Here is a 22,280-nt window from a genome sequence, read left to right as displayed (position 1 = left end):
AATCAGCTTGAAGTCAACACCATGCCTTTTCACTATATTCGTATGGTCAAAATGGCTAGCTCAAAAAGTAAAGGCAGCAGAAATCTAATAAGCAAGCTATTGCAAGCTAAGCCTCATGAGAAGCATTAATTCTGTTGTCAACTAACAATCTCAACATAACAATATAATTATTGCATGTTAACAACTAACTCAAAGGCTGGCCTGGAAAACAACATTAAGCAACAAGACTAATATAATGGACGACAAACTGTGTACCTAATTACATTAACACTGTTTTTATAGTCAACTTTCAGTATTAACATAGATATGGATCCCTTTTGTTAACTTAGAATTGCAACACTTATTGGAAGTAATAGAAGTATATTGCAAAGCACACTTGCTTTTTTGTACAATGACATCATCATGATGTCAATGTGACATCATCGTAACGTCAACATAACATCATCGTGGCATCATTAGTGTCAGCAATTACCTCAATAATTTTTAACAGTACATACAGTCAGTCTATTCTCTGCCTGTTTTTTTCCTTTTCAAAACCATAAATATGAAGGGTTTGTTCAAATTGACTGAACTGAACCGAACTTATTGGAGCTTAACTGAACTGAATATTTAATGAGAGAGAGAAATTAAAATAATATCTGAACTTAACTTATTGGAGGTGAACCGAACTGAACTTATTGGAGGTGAATTGAACTGAACTGAAAATAAGCTGAAGAGAACAGACCCTAAATACATAGTTCAATTATATAAAAATATACTTGTGTCAAGTACTCCTTCAATGTTCTTTTTACAAGGTGCAACGAATTGATTTTACAAAGACTCAAGAGCTTTATATAAAAATATACTTGTGTCAAGAGCTTGAGTTGAACTTGTTAATTAAAATAGTACTTCTTCTATATTTATATACTTGTAACACACTAGTTTTAATTAACCGCACTTACAGAAAGATAATAGACTAATTAAATGTGTAAAATAATTGAAATAATTTTTCCATCAATAATTTCAAACCAATACTAATACCTTGAGAATATTGGAAACTTGTAAAGAATAAAACCGGACTTTGAGAATGCGTTAAGGTTAGTCAGGAGCGGTTTAATGACTATAACACTCCTTAATAAAAATGTGTAAAAAGTAAGTGTATACTCTTTTAGCATGAGTAAAAATATAGAGCTAGGAATGTGACGAGCCTATTCGCAAGCTGCTTAGGCTACAGATTTTTAACAACATCTGTCTTACCAATATAAGACCACCTTGTAGGTGGACAAAGAGTAGAGTGAAACTAGGATACATGCTTGTAGTGACTCTCAAAAGTGGTCTTAGAATGATAAAGCGATCTTTAGTAAATGTTTCTCGTTATGATCATTGTTACCGTGTTTACACTTCAATTTTCATTATTATGCACAAAACACAACTTGTAGGTTTGGTTGTACATGCAATTTAACGATGAAAGAATATCAAGAGCCTAATACGATTCATTTTTTTCTTGATCCGTATTAGACCCAACAACCTACATGATAGTATATCTTTTTTGGACCTTGAGTGAGATTCGAACTCGTGACCTTAAGGTTACAATGTGAGCTCCTCATCAAATCCACTCGGCTAGGCACATTAGAAGTGGGGAGGGTAAAGGAAAACCCCATCCCAAAGTGTCTCTAAGGGTGTTTAATCCAATAACCTGACGGGTTACGAAATGCAAACCTTACCACTAAATCAATCGAGTCTAAATTCACAAAACTTGAAGTGATGAACTTATGCCAGGACTCCAGAAGTAATGGCGGATACTGAAAGCAGTGAACCACCGAAAATGGTCGTCAAATTTCGAGCAAGAGACTACGCCGCAGAAGCAAAGGCACATTCTCTCCCTCGAATTCCGGCCGATCTTCATCCTCTCTCCTCTACTCCTTCTCTCTCTCCTCAGGTTTTCGTTCTCAACTTTCTGTTCATGTTTATTTCGATTAAAATTAGCTATGTTATTTGCAGAAAAATTCAATTAATTTGTGCACTCGACAAATTGCATTAGAAATTTGTTGACTTGTTCATCAGTAGTTTAAAATTCGTTGATTTCTCTAAATTAATTTGATGTGTATGATTAGGAGGAATGTAATGAGGAAATCGGAATGTAATTTTTTGCACATTGAATTAATGCATTGTTAATTGTTCTGATTTCTGAGGGTTTGATCATGCAAATTAAGTGAAATTGATCATTTTTGATGTAGATAACTCAACACTGATTAATTTCGACCTTTGTTTCGAACATTTTGGTATATTTTGGATTATTTTTCTGTTCACGGAATGAATTTATACTTATGCATGAAACAAATTATTTTGTGCACTCGGGAGTGTGATGCGCATCATAGTTCATAACAAAACACATATCCTCGAGGTTAATATACGACTCAGAATAAATATTATGTAAGTATGATAAAATGACATGCAATTATATTGAAAAACAACATTAATTTGGAGGATGACACTCACTTGCTCAAAATAACGATATCTTTTTTTCAAGACAAATTAGACAATGCATTGAAATGAATGATCTAATCATAATTTAGAAGGACTAGATCTCCACACTGATGACTGATCACACCTAGTGGAGTCAAACATTTTCTCTTCGAAAAGAAAACCAAAAAATTTAGAATGAAACTGAGAGATTTTGCACTTACTATTTTTGTGATTCAGGGTGCGATACTGCGATTGGTGCATAGAAAAACAATTGTTAATTAGAAGAGCCTTTATTATTTATGTGAAATGCCGCCTATTGATTAATAAATGTTCATTTTAATTTTATATTTTCTCTGTCTGCTTACCAATTGCTTGTGCAATAATTTGTGCTTTAGGTTGATGTTAAAGATGAAGAGAAGGATGACACTTTTGATCCTTTACGAGCACCACGTGGCAGCATAGTTGTGCCTTCCAAAAACTCAGAGGATGCTCCATATGCTTCTAAATCAGATATCTCAAGCAGTTATGTTCAACCTCTCGGGAAAGATTGGACCACATTTAAGAAATTTTTGGTGCAGAAGTTTCCTCCTTCTAAGACGGTTGCAGTTTCATCGGTACGCGTGGCAGTCACCTGAACATCTTATATACTTAAAGTAGGCCAATATCCAAACCTAGTTGAAAACTAGAGACCCAAAACTGGCTCAACCTGTATAGGTACTCAAAAGACCCTAATTACAATATGATCCGACCCTAACCCAAACCTGAATTGAATTGCCATATTGTCATCTCTAAAGCAAATTTTGTATGTCTATTGCTTGCATCTACCCCATTTTCTTTGCTAGATCCTGGAAGTTCTTAAATAATCAAGCTGAACCCTTTTGTAGTTTCCAATGTGTCGTAAGAGATATGCCCTCTTCTGATATTTTCTGTTGAAATGAATGTTTTGTTTGACAAAGTTGCCTGAAAAACTCATTAGAAAACAATCAATTTTTGTTCTTCTAAAATTGTTTGGAATTTTTTTAGTAGCTGACTGAAGGAATCATGGTTTAGCCTCAATATTTTCACATTTCTCATGTTAGAACATGTAATATCTTTACTCTTTAGTAAGCTGTTATAATGACATCTTTGTTTCCATCATTTTCAGGCTGCTGATTTGGTGGTCGGAAATCATAAGGGTAATTGGGATCCTTTTCTCTCTTTATTATTATTATTATTTTTTTTTATTTATATGTCAGCTTCTTTGTTTCTACCTTTTTGTAAAACATGCAAGTATACAACCCGTTTTGATGTTATGACTTTTTCCCCTCACAAATGCTGCTGGTTGCCTCTTTAATGCTTTAAGCTACCTTACTCATTCCAAAATGATGCCTATTTATGCAGCATATGAGAAATTGAATACGCATTTGGATGAACTGGATGATCCACAGGGATCAGCTGTTGAGGATGTAAAATTTATCACACAGCAAGAGTATACTGCAAGATTAAGTGAAATGAAGAATGAAATTCTTTGTACTTGGGCTGCTGGTGATCATTTTAAATCTCTGAAGTTATCTGTTAAGGCAAGTTGATGAAGTTGTAGGATTTTTTCATTATCTTTAGTTGGACTCTGACCTTATGTATTCCAGGCACCCTGCCCACATCTTCATTATCATTTCCTAGTTAAATATAATAAGCTGATATATAGGTGAAGTGATCTTTGTATTTTAGCTGTAAAATTCTTCTAAGGCCATTTCTGGTAGGTTTTTTTTTTTTTCCTTATTCAAGATCATCACGGGTTTCTATGTGATTGGTATGATTGAAACCTCTTAATTAGCAGCAGAGACTAGCCAGAGAGTATATAAAAAGAAGAGATAAATTGCCTTAGAACAACCAGACAGACATAGCAATATCACTGTCAAGGAGGGCATATATTTATTTGGAGAGTGAATGACCACTGTAGTTATTTTTCTATGTGCTTGCAGGTTTCCTTCTGGGTTCAAATATTCTTCTACGCTTTAATTGTTAGTGATTTCCCCCATTTATTGAACTCTGTGAATTTATTATTGATTTGCTTCTCATTTGTGCTCTAGAAGTGATTGTAGGAGAAACTTTGCTTTCTCTTTTACCATTTCTTGTGGTCACTTGGGGATTAAGGAAATAAGTTTTCATTGCTTCCCACAAAGTTGCCAGACAAGCCACTTTTTGTGGAATCAGAATTGTGATTTTACCTCAAAAAATGTGTTTAAGATGAGTCCAATTTAATGTAGATAAGGGGTTCCATTTTTATTATACAACTGAAAATAAGTTAAAAATTGTATTTTCTCAAGCAGTTTTGATATTTTTCTCTTTATGTAACATGGAATTCAGAGATTGCTTAATTTGCAGGTTGCTAGGCTATTGAGGGATACGGCTTTGCTGCAATTTTATCCAACCTTGTTTACTCTTGCTACTGACATATTGGATATGCTTGGTGATATGGTATGGGAGCGCATCAAGCAGAAGGCCGAATTTTCAGAAGATGGTTCACAGATTCATGCTTTGCCAGGTTTTCGTCTTGTTTTTAATCATCACATTCTGCATTTTTTGGGTCTTGCTTCAATTTTTGGGAGTGCATTAAGCAGAAGGCCGAATTTTCAGAAGATGGCCCAATAAGGTTTAATAAGGTCCAATAAGATAAGATAAGTCATAAGTTTATGACTAACAAAATAAGATAGTATAAAATGAACTCAAGTGAAGAGAACATTACATTAATTCTTTCTTCTTTCTTATACTTCCTGCACTTCCTTTTGGTTGTTTTTCAGAAACAGTGCCCTCTTATTAGGGTTCAGGGATGTCAGTAGATGCGGGATTAGTGTATGAAAATATTCTTTCCATCAATTTAAGATAATTATGGTTATCTGAAATTTGCGATTGGTTTATGATAGAGGATTTCCAAGCGAGTGATGTTTGCTCAGATGCAAAAGAAACCTGTCACAATTGGTTTTGCAAGATCGGTTCCATACGTGATCTGCTGCCTCGAATGTGAGATTACTGCTTCTTACTCTAATATGTTCCTTATTGTTTAAAATCCTGCTTGCATTTAGATGCATTGAGGCACATATAAATGCAGATAACTTGCACTGAGATCCTAACATCCTCATTCACTTACCACTGAATGCTGAGATCCATAGATATGCAGAAAACAAATGATGAATACTCTCATAATGTATGTCTTAAGTTTTGTTAATTTTTTATATTCTATTATTATAATCTGATAAATTACGTTGTAGAGGCCATTTGTCCAACACTCCAACTGCTTATATCATCTAATCATCTGTTCGATATTCTTATTCTAAAGATTTCTCTTCTTCAATATCTCTTATGCTTTTCTGAAGAATTAACTTTAATGCATAAATGTTACTTGTATTATCTATGCACCTAGTCTGCTGATTGCTATATCTTGTATTAACTGGTTTAACGAGCTGGTAAATTGCTGATTGTTTTAAAGTGTTTGGTCTTTAAGTGTTAAATATTAGCAAATTCTGTGTATGTAATAGCCAAAAAAGCTTATTTGAAAAAGCTCATATAACAAACTTTTTTAAAAAGAGTTTTTGAGCCTCAAAAACTCTTTCAAATGGTCAAACCTCTAGGCCTCAAAGCTAAAAACTCTCCTGAAAAACTGTTTACAAAGCAAGGCCTTAACCAACTTAAGTTTCTTTAATTAACTCACCTACTTTGTAACAATCTTTCTCCTGTCAACTCATACATACCCTTCTCCATTACTCCTATCGTAACAACCAATATCATCACCTACCAAACCACTACTCCCACAGTAACCACCGCCCACCTCACTAAAATCACCACCACCCCCATTACTCTGTCCGAAACCACCACCTCCAACCCCACCGAGCCTTTGATAGTTCAAAACCACCATCCACCTTTACAAATCTCATCAAAACCACCACCCACCTTCACCACTTTTTGCCAAAACAGTCTATTCCATCACCACTGCTATTTAGTTCCCCATCTCATTCTTGAATTTACTCTCTCCTCTCTTAATTGTACTGGTGCCCGACGGTCATGATGACGGTGATTGGGATGAGGAGAAAAGGAAGATGGGTTGTTTTTTGTGATGGAATTATTTTACTAATCCATTTATCTTTATAAGTAACTTTGATTGATTTTTTTAGATCTGGATATTTTCTTTGAAATTGAACTATCTAACTCAGATATATCAAGTTTCGTTGTTGTTGTTTTTTTCCTAGTTGATTTTAGGGCGATGGTGGAGGCGGCAGCGGTAGGGGTTGTGGAGATGGACGGTTATGGCTGTTAATTAATGAAATTGGTAATCTGCAGGGATGACTGATGAATTTAAGGGAGTAAGGTGAATAATTAAAGGGGTTAATGAAAGAGTTTAGTCATTTGGGGACCAGTGAATAGTAATTTTCTTAAAATGTGTGCTAAAGGGTGTTATGCAATTATTTAAAAATGGAGGAAGCAATATTATATTGTAAAAAATCGATTTTCTTGTTATAAATTGTGCATCGCATGAGTTCTAATCTTGTTCATTACTATTTTACTTATAAATGTGTGTGTTAAAATATGGGCGTGTCAAACAATGCAGCTACAGCCCATCCATTTTCATGATGTTGCTATAGTGGAATAATATGATTGAGGATTCACATGGATAGGGACACAATTTAGCAACTATTTATGCTGAAGATTAGATACAGTAGAGTTCTAAATCAAGTAAGATTTGTTTGGAAACCACCTATCATTTATTATATTTTATTTTATTTGTTTGGAAATGTAATATGCTTAATTAGTTTCTTGCACACTAATTAGAATTTGTTCCTGAGTTTTAATCTTATTTAATTGGATGTAATTATATTTAGTGTGATAAAGATAATTTACTTTTAGAGTGTAAAGCCTTTGAGAGAGAAATTTATTGTTGTGAAGCTTCGAACATGTTATCAATCTGGCTTTACTGTCTTGGTCCATTGCCATTAACATCAAACTCAAGAATCATTGTTATGAATCCATCGAAATGCTTAACAAGATTTATATAAATAACAGAAGTTTTTTTTTTTTAATTATTTTTTTTATTTATTTTTTTTTTTTTTTTTATGCAACCCTGTTATAACTTTTGACATTTCTTCTGGTTTTTTTGCCACTACCTTATGAGAAATTTTGTATTTCAGCTACTTGGAGCTTGCTATATTGCCTTGTTGGCGTTTTTTACTTGATGATACCACTGATGTAATCCAACGCTTGCTGGCGATGATGCGTGGGCTAGGCAATCCCTTGGCATCTGCATATTGTCATCTATATATGGTCTACTGTGTTCAGAAATTACCTTTATGCCAAAATGGTATATTCAATTGAAACTTGCATATTTATTTTGTAGTACCTGTTGGGTTTATGCTTAATATGTATGCCTGTCTTTTGTTTCTTGTTTATTTTTTTTTTATTTGTTATTTACGTCGATGTGGTTCAACTTTCAATTTTACTGTATTTGATTCAAAGAAGTTCCAAAAGCTTTCACTAAATGTAGGGGAAAAAAAAAATGGCTTTTGACAACTCAAAGTATTGGTTTTTATATTAATTATGATACCATTTATAAACTACCCAATTTGCAGGGTATCTTGTTACTTGCATTAAAGACATTAATCGCATGATGGTACCTCTTGTTGCATCGAAAGAAACCACAGAAGGTAGAAACACCCAGAATAATCAAGTCCTTGTTCACCTCATGGAACCATCCATGTGGTACATCATGAAATGCTTATTTAAGGATCATCAGGTCAGTGAGATATTAAGTATGTAACTTTAGTGATTTCTATGTTATTTGCATGCTCATTCCCATAGGACCACTGTACATAGAAATTAGAGTGATATTTAAAGTTTTTTGTTCTGTATCTTTTTCAGGTTATTCTTTTCTTAATCTTAGTCTATGGTTTCCTTGAATCTGTCTTTTCTTCTGTTTCTTTCCCTCATGCTTAATGGATTTTGTAATTCTTGAACTTCTTACATGTGGCTTTTCCTTCTTCCTACTGATGACTGATCTTATTTGCTTGGGACTATAACATCCCCCTATCTTCAAGGCTAGTTTCTTCTCTTTCATAGCTTTCTAGAATCTGGAGCTTACAAGTTCAAAGATAGATATGAACTTTAGTTCATGCTTTCTGGTTTGATTAGTCATTAATGAGTTTAGCTCTTACGCTCTTGCTATATCTATTTCATTGTCTTTTCTTTTTCATGTATCAAATTGGATTTCCATCAGATTCAAACTCTGTTTTGACAAGGAATTGTTTTTTGAGAGCCATTGAGTGCAATTATAACTTGTGCTGGCAATAATGTTTAAGTGTGATCTCAGCTTGAGGTTGCTGGCAATAATAGAAGCCAGTGGTGTTTTGTGGTTGGCGTAGTCTTGACGTTACTTAGGAAGTACAAGATCTTCAATTTCTCTAGTATAAACCTAAATCACAAGAAAACTTAGAAGCAAATCTTTGTTTCTGAATAAGTAGCTTTGCTTGCTTCTAGAATTTCAGGATGCGGCTAGATCCTAGGTCAGATATAGTCATACATATTATCAGTTAAGGGTACATATTTGTTGTATATGAAAATCATTTACATTTAAATAGGACTAGGTGTCCTGTACTCCTCTGTTAGCTATTAGAGTGTTGTAACTACACCATGCATCACTGAAAGACAAAGCATTGAAAAGCCTTGAAGAAATCTCAAAGCTAAAGCTTATAAAACTACTCTAGTCAGTCCCGTAGTCCCCTAACCGCATTATGATACATCTCTGACCACAAAACAGAGGATTTCCAATCTAGTGCATGACAAAGGTAATTTTTTTGGTGCATTAACATAGGTTGCTTACTGCAACCTTTAAGTCTTATAAAGTCTAGTCAGAAATAAGCTAAGAACACAACATTATCAAAAATAGCAATGCAAAACTGCTGCTTATAAGAAGGGATCATATGAATTCAGAAGTCTAGCTTATTTTCTATGTGAATTTGTTGTTAATAGAGAGAAATGGTTTTGCTATTTGTGTCTTCTATTGTGAAAAGCGGATGGTTCCTTTTCAGTGCCGGAGACTGCTATATGTATATTCAGATGATGGTCTGTTTTTGGAATTTTCAGCATTTTCATGTTTCCGAGATGCAGTAAGTGGATTTTGAATTTTTAATAACAAGAGTCTATCCCTAGTCATGTGTTGGATGCAGGCTTGGGTAACTGCTTACATTAAGAAGGCATTATGCAGAATGTTGTTTCCACTGAGAATTGTATGCATTATGCTACCTTAAGGCTATATGACATCTTATCAACCCCAGTGTATAGGCTTGACAGTACAGCTCTTGGCTGTAAGGATGGTGATGATAGAGTAGTGGACTACTGGACTGTCTTGGGATGATGGGTTAGAATCATTTGTATTGTACTTATGTCCATGTTACATAAACCAATATTGGAGGATTTCTGATGACTTAGGTTTGTTATCATGCGCTGTGCGCCTGTGCCTCATCTCACTCCTTGCAGATTGGAACTTCATTGGGAAGGATTGAGCTCTTTCCTAGGTGAAGACCTCTCTGGACGTGACTTACCATTGATCATACTATACACTACTTAATTTTTCCATTAATATCTGTGCTGTGCTGAGAAGAAAGTGTCTTTTTTGCATTGCTTTGTAATACTTTCTTGGACTTTTATTATTGAATGTCCATCATAGTGACATAGTCTCTTGGCTTAGAAAATATTTGTTTGTAAAGTTTTGGTATGCTTTCTTCTTGTGGATAAATCCTCTTATTTTAAAGTGCCTAGTGGGGAGGGAAAGGGGTGGCTTCTACTTACTGATCTATTACACTAATGGTTTCCCTAAAAGTTTGCATTTAATACTTGTCTTTAGCTCTCTGGTTATCTCACTCATCTGTGTAACATAAAATACAAACCATTTATACTGCTAGCTGACATTTGTGTGTTTGTGTGTGTGTGTGTGTGTGTGTGTGTGTGTGTGTGTTTTAAGCAAGGATGCAATACACTTTTCAAGCTTGGAATCACAAGGAATTTATCAGAGTTGTTTGGCGAACATTCTTGTGTCTCACTCAATCTTCATCATCTACTTAAGGAACTCCCACCTGAGGCTGTTAGATCTAATATTCTGCACATTCTTGACCTCATTGAGTGCGGCATTGGTTCATCCTTTGATCAGGTCTCTGTGTATTTTTGCTTCAAAAAAAAAAAAAAAGATCTCTCTGTATTTCTCCTGAGTTGAAATCTTAACAAATATTTATCCGATGTATGCTTTCAGGGGAATTGTTCAATACTCATTTGTTTTATACTTTCACCCTAATTTTTAGTGTATGAATTTCCGGCTCCTTGGATTCAGGCTTTATGAAACAGACGCTCCTGTGGAGATCGTCAATGTGGTTTTGGAGCGAGTGATTCAGGTCTATAATGTTTCTTACATGATTAATTCATTCTTTCAGTTCATTTGTACCACCTGATCTTTCTTGATGTATACCTGTTTTTTGCAATCGTTTGCTTGTAGTTTTGATCTTGAGGGTAATTTATCTTATAGGTCAGGGATGCATGTATGAAATTATCTATTTTGTTTCAGTTAGATAAGTGCTTGAAACTAGATCCTGATTATCAAGAGCTGTTACCTGCCCATATTGTTAAGCTTTCATTATAATACACGGCTTTTCTCCTCACTCTATTCACTCTTCTTAGGTTTACTGAAACAAAATTATTCGCGTGTGTTATTCTTGAGATATTGTCTGTGTAAGATTAAGCAGAGACAAATAGATATTGATGTTGGATCATGGATTGTATATATCTCCAGTTGCCATTAGAGCTGATTGTATATCGTCAAGTTTCATGTTGCAGCTTTTAACATGGAGCATGATTATAATTGCTCTTTACATCTTCCTATCAATGTTGCTGACTAATATATGGAATTTCAGGATGTTATTGAGTACCAAGTCCTGGATGATTACCTAAAAGTCATAGATGGTTATGTTGATGTTGTTCTTCAGAATCAGATGGTGAGTAAGAGTAGCTGTTAAATGATCCTACTCTGCAGTTGCTTGAAAACAAATGTGGCTTTTTTTAAAACCCGATTATTGATTGAATACATGGTTTTAAGAGTTGATTTGATAAAAAAAAGGATGTAAATACTGTTTTTTTTTTTAACCTGATAGAAAGTGTAGACCCGTTACTTAATCCTTCTTAGTTCCTCCTGATCAACTGTATTTTTTATAACAGAAAATTCAATTGGAAGGGCTACTTGAGAGGATTGCAGAGCGAGCATGCAACAAATGGATAAAAGACAGTGAGCTCGAGAGCTTGCAGTCTGTTTTTATCAAGATTCTTAGTCATACAAAGTGCTTGGAAGATATTATAGAGCTGGTATCTCTCCTACTGTCCTCACATTTATGTGTCTCAGATTTGATTAGATGTTGTATGCTGTAAAAGTGTGCTGGAGCACAACTAGTTTATTATTATTACTCCCATTTCATGATTTTTGTTTTTCGAGGTTATGCCTATACACAAGTTACATAATTGTTTCATACAATTCTAATTAGTATATTCATTGGTGTTTTAAATTGCAAGTTTTTAGTGCATTGATATTGTAATTACTATGTAATGTGATAAAGAATACTACGCCATAAGTTGCTGTGTTGACATATTTTACCCCTACCACCTTCCCTTTAAAAAAGAACATTTAACTTGAATTGTGTGACTATATGAAGTATTTGCATGCTCTTAGTTTTATGTTTCCAAATGAAGTTACTGGAGTACATGCTACTGATGCTAGTCATCTCAATATCAGTTTTGATGGTCCTTGCAGAATTTCTTTGCTGAAATCATGGATGTCATGCGTGGGACTTCAAAGAATGCCATCAATATGCGTATTCTTGAAATTGCTACCAGGTACATAGTATCATCTAATTTGGTCTCACAGTTGCTATCCTGATGAATGAAGTTTTTTTTCCCCCTTTTGTTATACTCTTTGACTAATGACAAGTCGAGTTCACTAAAATGCAAATTAAGGACAATAATCTATTTTCTTTTACTACCTCAACATAAGAGAGGAAAAATTTGTTTTCCAGTTCATCAAAGCTCTTTTAGGCTTGACAGAGATGAGCCGAATAAAGGGTTGAAATTTTTAATCAATCAATGGGATATCTTTTACTTATTTTACACAATTCTTTAGGTCAAAATATCAGGGCAGCAGCTTTCTCTGAACAATGACGAGCAAATAAAAATGCTCATATATGAATAGGTTTACAGAGGAGAATCTGGATCATCATGTACTAGCCTACAGGTGTAATGTGTAGCAATTCAGGCATGCAGATGGTATGGCTGTAATAATTTGATACATATAAAACATATCCTTTCATTCCTTTGTAGGATAATGGCTTTTTCCCCAACTGAATTTACATATAATAAGATAAGTTTGCACTCTTAAAATATTCACTAAAAGTGCTTTCCCCTTTTATTTTGTACGTAATAATTAGATTAAGCTATATAAAATGTATAATTTTAACTGTAATTCATAAAAAACTTGTGGATTGGGTAAAACCTGTCATAGGTCTTAATATTCATTCTGAAATCTGTATATTCTACTGTGACAACATATATTAACTATTAAGGGAGGGTGGTGTTATTGAAGGGTAATAATAGACGGAAGGTTAAAAAGTTCGTCTTAGTCGTTGAAAAGAGATACTTCCTTCGGCTTTTTAGTTGCAACATTTCTGTATATATTAAATAATGTACATGTACAAGTTATACAAAATATATTTGAACAAATAATTCATTGAGACGAATCTAACAAGATACAATATTATTGTTTTTCGTTAAGTATAAGGTCTTGTTTTCTTCACCTTAATTTTGCTAAACTAATATTGTTTTTGCTGAACTGAAATTATTTTAATTTTGCTAAACTTGGAGTTTATTTTTTCCCTGAAATAATTTTTAGTGATGGATAGCATTTGGCGCCCACATGTTTGAATTTAAGGGAACTTGTTTATTACTTTATACTGGGGTTCTCTATTATATATGTTCTTTAAAGTTTATGATTTTTGCTGATTAAAAATTATTTTTGCTTTAACTTATATTTATTGTACTGAAATTAATTTTACCTAATGGTTTTACTGAATATTATTTGGATAGGATGATGAGAATAGGGGCTAATAAAGTTTATTTAAAGTGGAGTATGTGAGTAGTGTACACTGTAGAAGTATTGCTATTGAAATAAGAAAAAGTAAAAAGAGGAACTATAAAAAAAAGGCGCTTACTATTAATAGCTTGATACTGCAGATGATATGGAACCCCTCTCTCCCCCTTCCTCCCCTGCTACAATAAAATAGGGGTATATATGAATTATAAAATAACAGTACTGAGGGTGAATGAAAACGAACAAAAATACATTTTATTTGGTATACAATAGAGAGTCTACACTCTACAGGATAGGGATTATGTAATAAACGATATGAGCAATGAGAAGTTAAGCAGAGAAGTAGCCTCAATGTCCTCTTCAACATCCTAATATATCATTTTGGCTGACGGGCAGGTGGAGTGACTCTTTCTGAAAAATTCACTGGATCTAATTTTGTAGCAAGTAGATTGAAACAAAAAAGTAGCACTGATGTAAGCTAACATTATTGGAGTATTCTTTTTTAAAATTTTCAGGATATCTTGAGAATGGATATGCGATAAAAAAAAAAAAATTTAGAAGAGGGGTTGGATTGAATAAACCTTAGATGTTTCAATATGTGTATATCCCAAAGATGAAATGACTAACTGAAAGGTATTTTAGCAAGCAGCCAATTACAGGTTTCAGTATCTGTATTATGTGCTGTTTCTGATAATTGAAGGTGTTTTGAGTTGATGATTAGGCAGTATGAAAGGCTGATGCATTGCATATTTTTTCTTTCTGCATATGAATGCTCCGACACTGATCTCATGTATCTCTGCAATTAAAAGTCTTTTCATACTTTCTGCAACTAGAAGCCTGGGGATTCAAGTCTTTTGCTTTTGGGACTTGTCTTAACTAATTTCAGTTGTCTTCATGTCTGCCTAAGTACATCTTTTTTATCTATAGGAATGGATGTATCTGTTGTCCGACTACTATACAGTTCCTTTTCGAAGTTTGTCAGGGTCTGCATAATGCCAAGGGCTCTTCAGACATGCTGGACAGTGATTATCAACCTTTGGAGCGTTTATGCTCTCGTTTTGTGCAAATGGTAACAAGTCATATATACACAATTTCAAACCCTCTTTTTTTCTCCCCTCTCCCAATTTTATAAGTAACTCTTTTTGTGTTATGTGAAATTTATTTACCATCATGTGCTGACGGTGCTGTTACGTGACTTGTAATTAGTGATTTTGGAAACTGTTGAACAGGTTGATTTTGGGACTGAGTGGGAACGTCACCTGGCATTTTTGATTGAGTGTCGTGCAACTTTTGCTAGTGCAGATGAAATCAAGGTCTGTACTCTCTACTAGGCATGCCACTAGGTAAAGCAAATTGTTGTCATGATTAGTTGCTAAATGTTTTTCCTTCTGCTTATGTTCTCAAAGCCTTGATAAATCAATTCTGCCCTCATCAATTAAACAGGGAACTGAACTAGAAAGATAAAAGGCAAGACCTTTGGACTGTCCATTAATTGGTATTACAATTTTTTTTTTTTTTTTTTTTTTATTTTATTATTTATTTTTATTTTTATTTTTAATTAGCAACTCTATGAATGACATCAATTTCAATGATGCATTAGAATCTTTGATTTAGTTGATTTGGATTTTGAAATTATTTGAATTGATAGGGGGAAAAAACCGTTTATTTATTGCGCATAATGAGATGATATGTGAAAAACTTACTATGTTTGGTCTTTGGAGATAGAGAACTAGGTCCAATATTCAGTCTCATGTGCCTGCTATGTATTTCTTTAATGTTGTAAAGTTGCTTCCCTGTCGATACCTTTAAACTAAGGATCTGACATACATGTAGTATTCAGTCTCTTGCTGATTATTATTGTAGGGACATAACTACATTTCTTCTTACAACCTACCCGGACTACAATAACCCGCCATAGGTGGAGCCTTATAAAAAGGCATTGGTGCAATTTTTTGGCGTGTTAATATACTACTCTGTTTGAAAAAAGCAGTCCACATATAATGTTTTTGTGATGTTGACTGTCACCATTATTTATCAACAGTGTATCTTACGAAGGCATACGTTGAAGAATTTTGCAGTAATTTAGAAGTGCTGAAAAAGAAATAATTTCACATTTTAGCTTGATATATATATATATATATATATATATATATATATATATATATATATATAGTAGTCAAAGTTTGGAAACCTTGACCATTGAAGTGACTTTATTTTCAAAAGGACATAATAATTTCTATGAATTACTTTTATGTAATGTTTCCATTTGTTGCAGGAAACTCTTGTTCATCATGCAAACTGCTTAGTGATGAAAGCTTTGAAGGATTCAAAGCAACTTGTCTGTTTTGGCAAGTCCTGTTTAGCATTTTCTGAAGCTACAATTCCTTCTATTGTGACTCCTGTAAAGCAGTTATATCTATATCTTGAGACTGCTGAGGTATGAGGCTTCAATGGTTTTTGTTGTTGGATTAGGTTTCTGAATACTGAGAGTAATCACATGATGATCTGTTATATACTTCCAGGTTGCATTGACCAGCGGCTTAGTTTGTCATTCAGATGGATTAATAGATTCAACTTTAAGTTCTCTTCAAAATTTTGTTGCTGAGGGTTAGTCTGTTTCCCTAAATTTTAAAACATTCTTGTTTGTCGCTGGTTTCCTGCTTGAGCTCTTCATAATTTGATGTCTGTTTTGTCAGCCAGATATTTTAATGCATTAGCAGCTCAGTTGAATCGTTTACTATTTAAGCCATTGTTATGTACCAAATGTTGTGGTTCCAAGTGATGCACTATGAGTTCATTCTACAATAGACGGCTGGTGAAACATTGGGTCACAGTTTCTGAACTTTATTTGTCACTTTGTTGTAGTTGCAATAATATGTACTTTTGGTGAATAAAATTCAACACATTGTGGGAAATGAAGTACTTTACAAGTTATCATGCAAATTTTGCTGGAATAATATTTTGGCTAGAGTGAACTATACTATCCTACCAAAGCTACTTCTAGGGTCCTCCACTATCTTGGTTGTTCTATACAACCACAATCCCTCTATGATTGACAGACTTTCTTCTCTGATTATAATTATTAGTCTCAAAAGATGTGTTTTTATGTGGCTACCACAATCATTTCTTGCTGAACATTCAAACTATATACTCCCTCTATATATTAATAAGTGCTCCACTTTCTGTTTTTGGCCGTATTTCAATAATTGCTCCATTTCTATTTTTGGGAACTTAGAACAAAAAATTACTATTTTCCTCCTCACTAGTGTTCCCCTATTGTATTATTTTTTTTGATTCTCTCTCCTTCCCACTTATACCCTACTATTGCTTTTTCATATATTTTTTTTATTCTTCATTCAATCAACCCCACTTCAATAGTAAATTAATGCATTCTACTAATTCTTCTAAAACGCTGTGCCAGGGAAATGGAGCACTTACTAAAATAAAAAGGGAGTATTCTTTTGCATTAATAACTACAACTGACCATTGATAGAAGTCACTGAAAGAGTGAAAGGTAATTTGTAGACAATTAATTTTACTGGGTTTGACCTGTAAAAATGCTTTTACTAAAATTTTCTAAGAGGAGCCTAAGACCTACCTTCACAAAAGTGGTATGTATATTGGTTATTAGTAGAGACATTTATCTATCTCCATTCTGGTTCATTTAGACATTCACTGGCATTCGTGACATAGTGGATGTGATAAGCTGATAAATGATCAATCAACAAGTAGATAGAGGGAAAGATACTTTGGGAAGCTAGAGAGACAGAAATAGTGGGACTGCATGTGAATGCTGATCGTGCCTATAAAGATTCTTTAAATTGTAAATGCTAAAACCATCTATCTTTAATAAAGAATCCTATGCTAGCATATTAAAATGTTCTGTCAAGGTTTCCACCTGACGAGCTACATGTTTCTGAGAAGCACAACTCCATTATCTTACGCGTCCAATTGCGCAATGTTCATTCCTAAAAAAATTTTAAAGTCTCTGTGGAAAACTTGCCTTCGGTTCATGATGGAAGATGTCTCCAATGATGAATCCTATTCAAAAAACCTTGCTATTATTGTTAAGGAAAATGATGCAAGATCATAGTTTAGTCTTAGGTTTAAACAATTTTCTGACATTTCAGAACTACCACTTAAGATTTGAGTGAATGAAACCTGAACTCCATGTATAGTATGTGAAAGCTTGGTGACTTTCTTTCGCAGTGCTCCTGTTACTAATAAATGTCTAATTTGCGTACCCAGAATATGTATATGGATTCTCTGGAGTCTGGTTGCTTTGATTTTTCTTGCCGTGCTACTTCATATCATTTATACATTCACTGTTACTCTGTTAGTGATAAGTGTCTTATTTGATCACCTGGGCCATGTTTATGGATTATCTGGATTGCTTTTGATTTTTTCTGGTGTGGTACTTCATATCATGTGTATTACAAACTGGAAATTCTTTTTAACATTAATTTTGTGTTGTAGATTCAGGGACACTGCTTGATGTTGGTAGAATCATCTGCATAATACAAAAACTGTGCAGCCTTTTGATCATGGTTCCAGGTACTATAGATGGACTTAGATCTCACCAATCTTATTGAATTTTCATAAATAAAAGATTATTTCAGCTTGTTTTATGTAAGCGTTAGGTTGGCAAAAAAAAAAAAAAAAAAAGAAAAGAAAAGATTTTCCATTTTGTCAGTGTGCTATTTACACACTCATCATCCCATTAACTGTGAAATGTGTTATGAATCATGTGTTATATTCTAGGAAAAAAAAGGAGGAATTAGTCATCTCCTGTGTCCAGTGATTCTGTGTTTAGGCAGGGGCAACATTTATTCAATCCAACTTTTATGCCTATGGTTATATATTTGCAAGTACAATTCCGCTTTGCACACTTCTTCCCGTCCACTTGAAGAATTCAACACTCCCATTTTTTTCGTTACATCTTCCAATGACCAATTATCTATCTATGCTTCGAAATTTCCTACCAGAATACTGAATATTATTGCATCACTTCTAGGTAACCCTATGCGTGGAGTCACGTACATCCCAAAGAGCTTACTCTCACTGGTTAATTCTCACTCATTGTAAGTTTTGTTAATATAAAAAGAATGATACTTCCAATACTTTGTTTTCCACCCCTTATTTATTCAATTTATTCTCAGGCAAAATAATGCTAGATTAAGAGTCAGAACATTGTGCGCAAATATTATTTTGCTGGCAGCATTATCACAGCATAAACTCCCATATAGTCCTTGTGGCACGAAAGAGGTATGCGATTTAGCTATGAGATATCTTTTATATATGCAAAAAACATCTTTTGGTTGTCTTGACAATGAAAATTTTCGTGTCATTCTTAGGAAGCTTAACTTTTGATATAAAGAATATATGACTGTACTTTGCTAATTAATAAATTAAATTTTACTGGTTTTCAAAAAAAAAAAAAAAAAATACTTGTAATTTTTTTGGTTATTATGACCACATAATTTTTATCCCCTTGAGATTCCGTATAGGCCCTCACTTCTTGGTGGTTGTATATACTGCTTTAGATAGGGTGTAGTATTATCCAACTTGCAGTTTATAAATATTAAAAGAATAGATTTGTGGCGTCATTTATATTTTTGATATAGTATCCAATATCCAGTAACTTATGATTGTGCCCCGAATAGGCTAGTCCAATTGCTTAAGAAGAGCTTATAAAGTTTCCATTTTTGGCTGGCTGGCTGCATTTGTATGTGTAGTTGGCTATTTAGCGCCATACTCCAATGGGCTTCTCATATGCTGAAGGCCTGAAGACTTCTGGAGTCCCATATGAGGGTTTTCTATTTAGTTGTTTATTTGAAAGATTACCATGTTTGAGGTGGTTTATTTTGCCTTATGAAATCAGTGAGAATGATGTAGGCTATTTTGAATGAATTGTCCGTTTGTTTATAAAAGTTATTATTTTAATGTTTTCCCATTTTTTCATCAGGTTTGATGGACATGAACTTTAATTGCATCTTTCCATAATAGTGTTCCACTTCCCTTCTTTATTGAATTTTTAAGCTTAATTTGTCATTACTGAATTAATGGCTTAGGTTACTCAATTAAGATATGAAAAAGCTATATGTTTCTCTCTTGCTTCTTATGGTATAGAGTGATGTCATGCAGGTTCCTGGTAATGACATCCTGTATTTTGATGATCTGTACTACCATGAGGAGCTTGCATCTATCTCTAGTCACATTCTTCAGGACTTTGTTCATGCAGTTAAGGAAGAAGCTTCCCCGGTATGTTTATCTTTCTATGAGTTGTTGCCTTTACAACCGAGTTTTTATTATGGGCTCTTATGTTAATAATTGAATGTCACTATCTAGATTGCTCGGGGAAGCCTTGCACTTGATGCTTGCAACTGTATTGTATCAGCCCTCCAGGTTTGGTCCTGATTAGTTTCATTAGCTTAATGGTGGCTTTTATGAACTACTCCCTCCGTTTTCTTTTAAATACTCACTTTCCTTTTTTGACGTTTTTTTAATTTACTCACAAGTCACAACTTAACTTTTAGAAATGGGGCCCACTACTGTTACTCTCACAACTAATATTTTTATGTCAATATGACACTTTACTTAATTACTACCTCCGTTACAGGTTATGTGCAACGATTTGACATAAAGCAGAGAGGGAAAATGTCTAATCGTTGCACATAACCTGTGACGGAGGTAGTACTTTTTTCCTCCCCAAACTTTAAATATGTAGTACAATTCTTGGATTTCGTGATTAGAGAAGTGTGTAAAAAAAAAAAAAAAAAAAAAAAAAAAAAAAAAAACGAGGGGGTCTATGTTATTTTTCACCCTAGCATCTCTAGCTCCCAACAAGTTGTCATGGTCTCATGGAGTTTGAAGCATGGTGTAAAAATGCGGCCATTATGTGACGATTATCAGTGGCATTTTTTGTGGCAACAGTTCTATGTAGTAGGGTGTGCTTGTCATAACTCTTCTGCTAGTCCACCCAGCACCGCTAGATTTGTTGCCGAATATCTTGGTCAGAAAAAGAATTTCCTAATGTTGTAGACCTGAACTGCTGACACTTTGCCACATATTGTATCTTTTGAGCCAATAAGGGTTTGATCACTTAAAACTCATGAGGCGTTTATCTGTGTTAAGGGCTTTGTTATTACTCAAGGTCGCTGTTCAGAGGAGGTGGTTCCTTCGTTGTGGGTAATTGGGAATCTCACTCGTTCTAAAGTAGTGTACGCTCCCCCTTAAGAGTAATAACTTAGGTGCTTGAGAATTGAGAAAAACCCATGTGGAAATTATTTTGCAGCTTAAAATCCTTGTAAAATGAAATGGATGTGTGGATATAGTGATGCATACGAGGGTGTTTGTAATTTGTATCTCACCCAATTATGAAGTTTATTTTCCAGGCCATAATATTCTTATAAACATATTATAGTGAGCATGTGCCAAGGATGGAGGATTGGGATGTGCTGATGGCCTGATTATGAAAGGATGTTTGGAGGCTCAATGCATTCGAAGGCTCTAGTCCAGCCATGAAGGCACTATAGAGATAAAATAAGAGATAGAAGTTCTGGCCTCTATTTGTATATATCCTTGGAATGGTGTTGTATAGAACTGTAGAAGACTCTAGGCGTTATAAATGTGAGTGTCACTTGTATGAGGAATGCTTGACTAGTTGAGGAGGTGGAAATCCTTTTGGAGCTCAAGTGCTTTAGAATCTCATTTATACATCCTTTAAAATTCTCCTCTTTGTTCCACTAGTCCCTTACACACAAACCATTTGTAGATGATAACTTAGCCTAGCTATGATTTTTGAGATACCAGACATGTTTGATCTTCATTCAATGTCATGTATGTATATATAAAAGTCATGAGTTCAAAACTAGTATCTCCATAGTATTATCAATGTTATGACTCAAATTAAACTAGGAAATGTTAACATGATGGAAAGGCGGGAGATTGGGAATAAGCATGCACACTAGCTACTAAGCTCAAATAAGAGAACACGGTTCAAAGATAGATAGACATGATATTATAACTCTATTGACAATAACTTAAAATGAAACAAGGTTTTTGTTTGTTTGTTTGTTTATGAAGGGAAAATGAAACAAGGATGAATATGTTGATGCTTGTAATGGATGTCTTCCTTCTTATTGGTTGATAATATTGTTTGCTATTCAATTTATGCAGATAGATGACAACGTATTAAGTATCTGCAATGAATTGGTGGAGATTGCCCGGTCTTGTTTGAGCACGAATCACAAGTACTTATTGTCAACATCTAACTTCTTTGTTGCCAATCAAATGCGTAGCGTTACAATATCCAGTAGCTGATAGTATGTATATATATCATGTAATCAGTGTTTTTGGTTTCAGTTATGTATCAAGGCAATATGGTTATATGTGATGTGTATATTACAAGTACTTTAAATAGATAGAGTAATTGTTCTAGATGCATTGATCTTACTAGTTACTACAGTCTACAGCTTGTTTGAGGTATTTGCGTAGTAACTCAAGCCTTGTTATTTCATAGCATGCCTCAACTGTGACTTATAAGTGTTTAATTGCGATTCATCTCTTGAAAGCCAAGCATTTTGAACTTCAAACCTTGGTGGTGTTGGAATTGAGAGGGGTTTCAAACTTTCAAAACTTAAATAGGATTAGATCAACAAAACAATGACAAGTTCGAATTGGTTTTTTTCTTTTT

At 34.1% G+C, this 22,280-nt stretch overlaps 1 protein-coding gene across 2 annotated transcripts; it reads left to right on the top strand.

Moving 5' to 3' along the window:
* The first annotated feature begins 1,732 nt into the window (after nt 1–1,732).
* On the top strand, nt 1,733–22,179 carry LOC110723878 (UPF0505 protein-like). Of its 2 annotated transcripts, XM_021903282.1 has the most exons (23): nt 1,733–1,918; nt 2,841–3,059; nt 3,590–3,620; nt 3,826–4,004; nt 4,810–4,969; nt 5,349–5,445; nt 7,605–7,774; nt 8,043–8,206; nt 10,430–10,615; nt 10,764–10,853; nt 11,370–11,450; nt 11,671–11,814; nt 12,257–12,339; nt 14,513–14,654; nt 14,815–14,898; nt 15,861–16,022; nt 16,108–16,192; nt 18,062–18,139; nt 18,600–18,666; nt 18,745–18,850; nt 19,730–19,846; nt 19,934–19,990; nt 21,764–22,179. In XM_021903282.1, exons 1-23 carry the CDS (start codon nt 1,772–1,774, stop codon nt 21,905–21,907), a joined length of 2,793 nt encoding a protein of 930 aa, XP_021758974.1. In that variant the 5' UTR covers nt 1,733–1,771; the 3' UTR covers nt 21,908–22,179. The 2 variants fall into 2 exon arrangements, with proteins under 2 accessions (XP_021758974.1, XP_021758975.1); XM_021903283.1 differs by lacking the exons at nt 1,733–1,918; nt 3,826–4,004 and having other exon boundaries at nt 2,845–3,059.
* The last annotated feature ends 101 nt before the right edge of the window (nt 22,180–22,280 follow it).

Source organism: Chenopodium quinoa, unplaced genomic scaffold (genome assembly GCF_001683475.1).
Source record: "Chenopodium quinoa cultivar QQ74 unplaced genomic scaffold, ASM168347v1, whole genome shotgun sequence".
In the NCBI taxonomy this organism is placed as follows: Eukaryota; Viridiplantae; Streptophyta; class Magnoliopsida; order Caryophyllales; family Amaranthaceae; genus Chenopodium; species Chenopodium quinoa.
Note: the sequence above shows the minus strand (reverse complement) of the source record. Positions and strands in the feature narration are given on the sequence as shown.

Coding starts and splice junctions, on each gene's coding strand:
- LOC110723878 (XM_021903282.1), top strand. CDS start 1,772: ATGGCGGATACTGAAAGCAGTGAACCACCGAAAATGGTCGTCAAATTT. Junction 8,207..10,429: donor GCTTATTTAAGGATCATCAG/GTCAGTGAGATA, acceptor GTGTGTTTTAAG/CAAGGATGCAATACACTTTT. Junction 18,667..18,744: donor CTGGTTAATTCTCACTCATT/GTAAGTTTTGTT, acceptor ATTTATTCTCAG/GCAAAATAATGCTAGATTAA.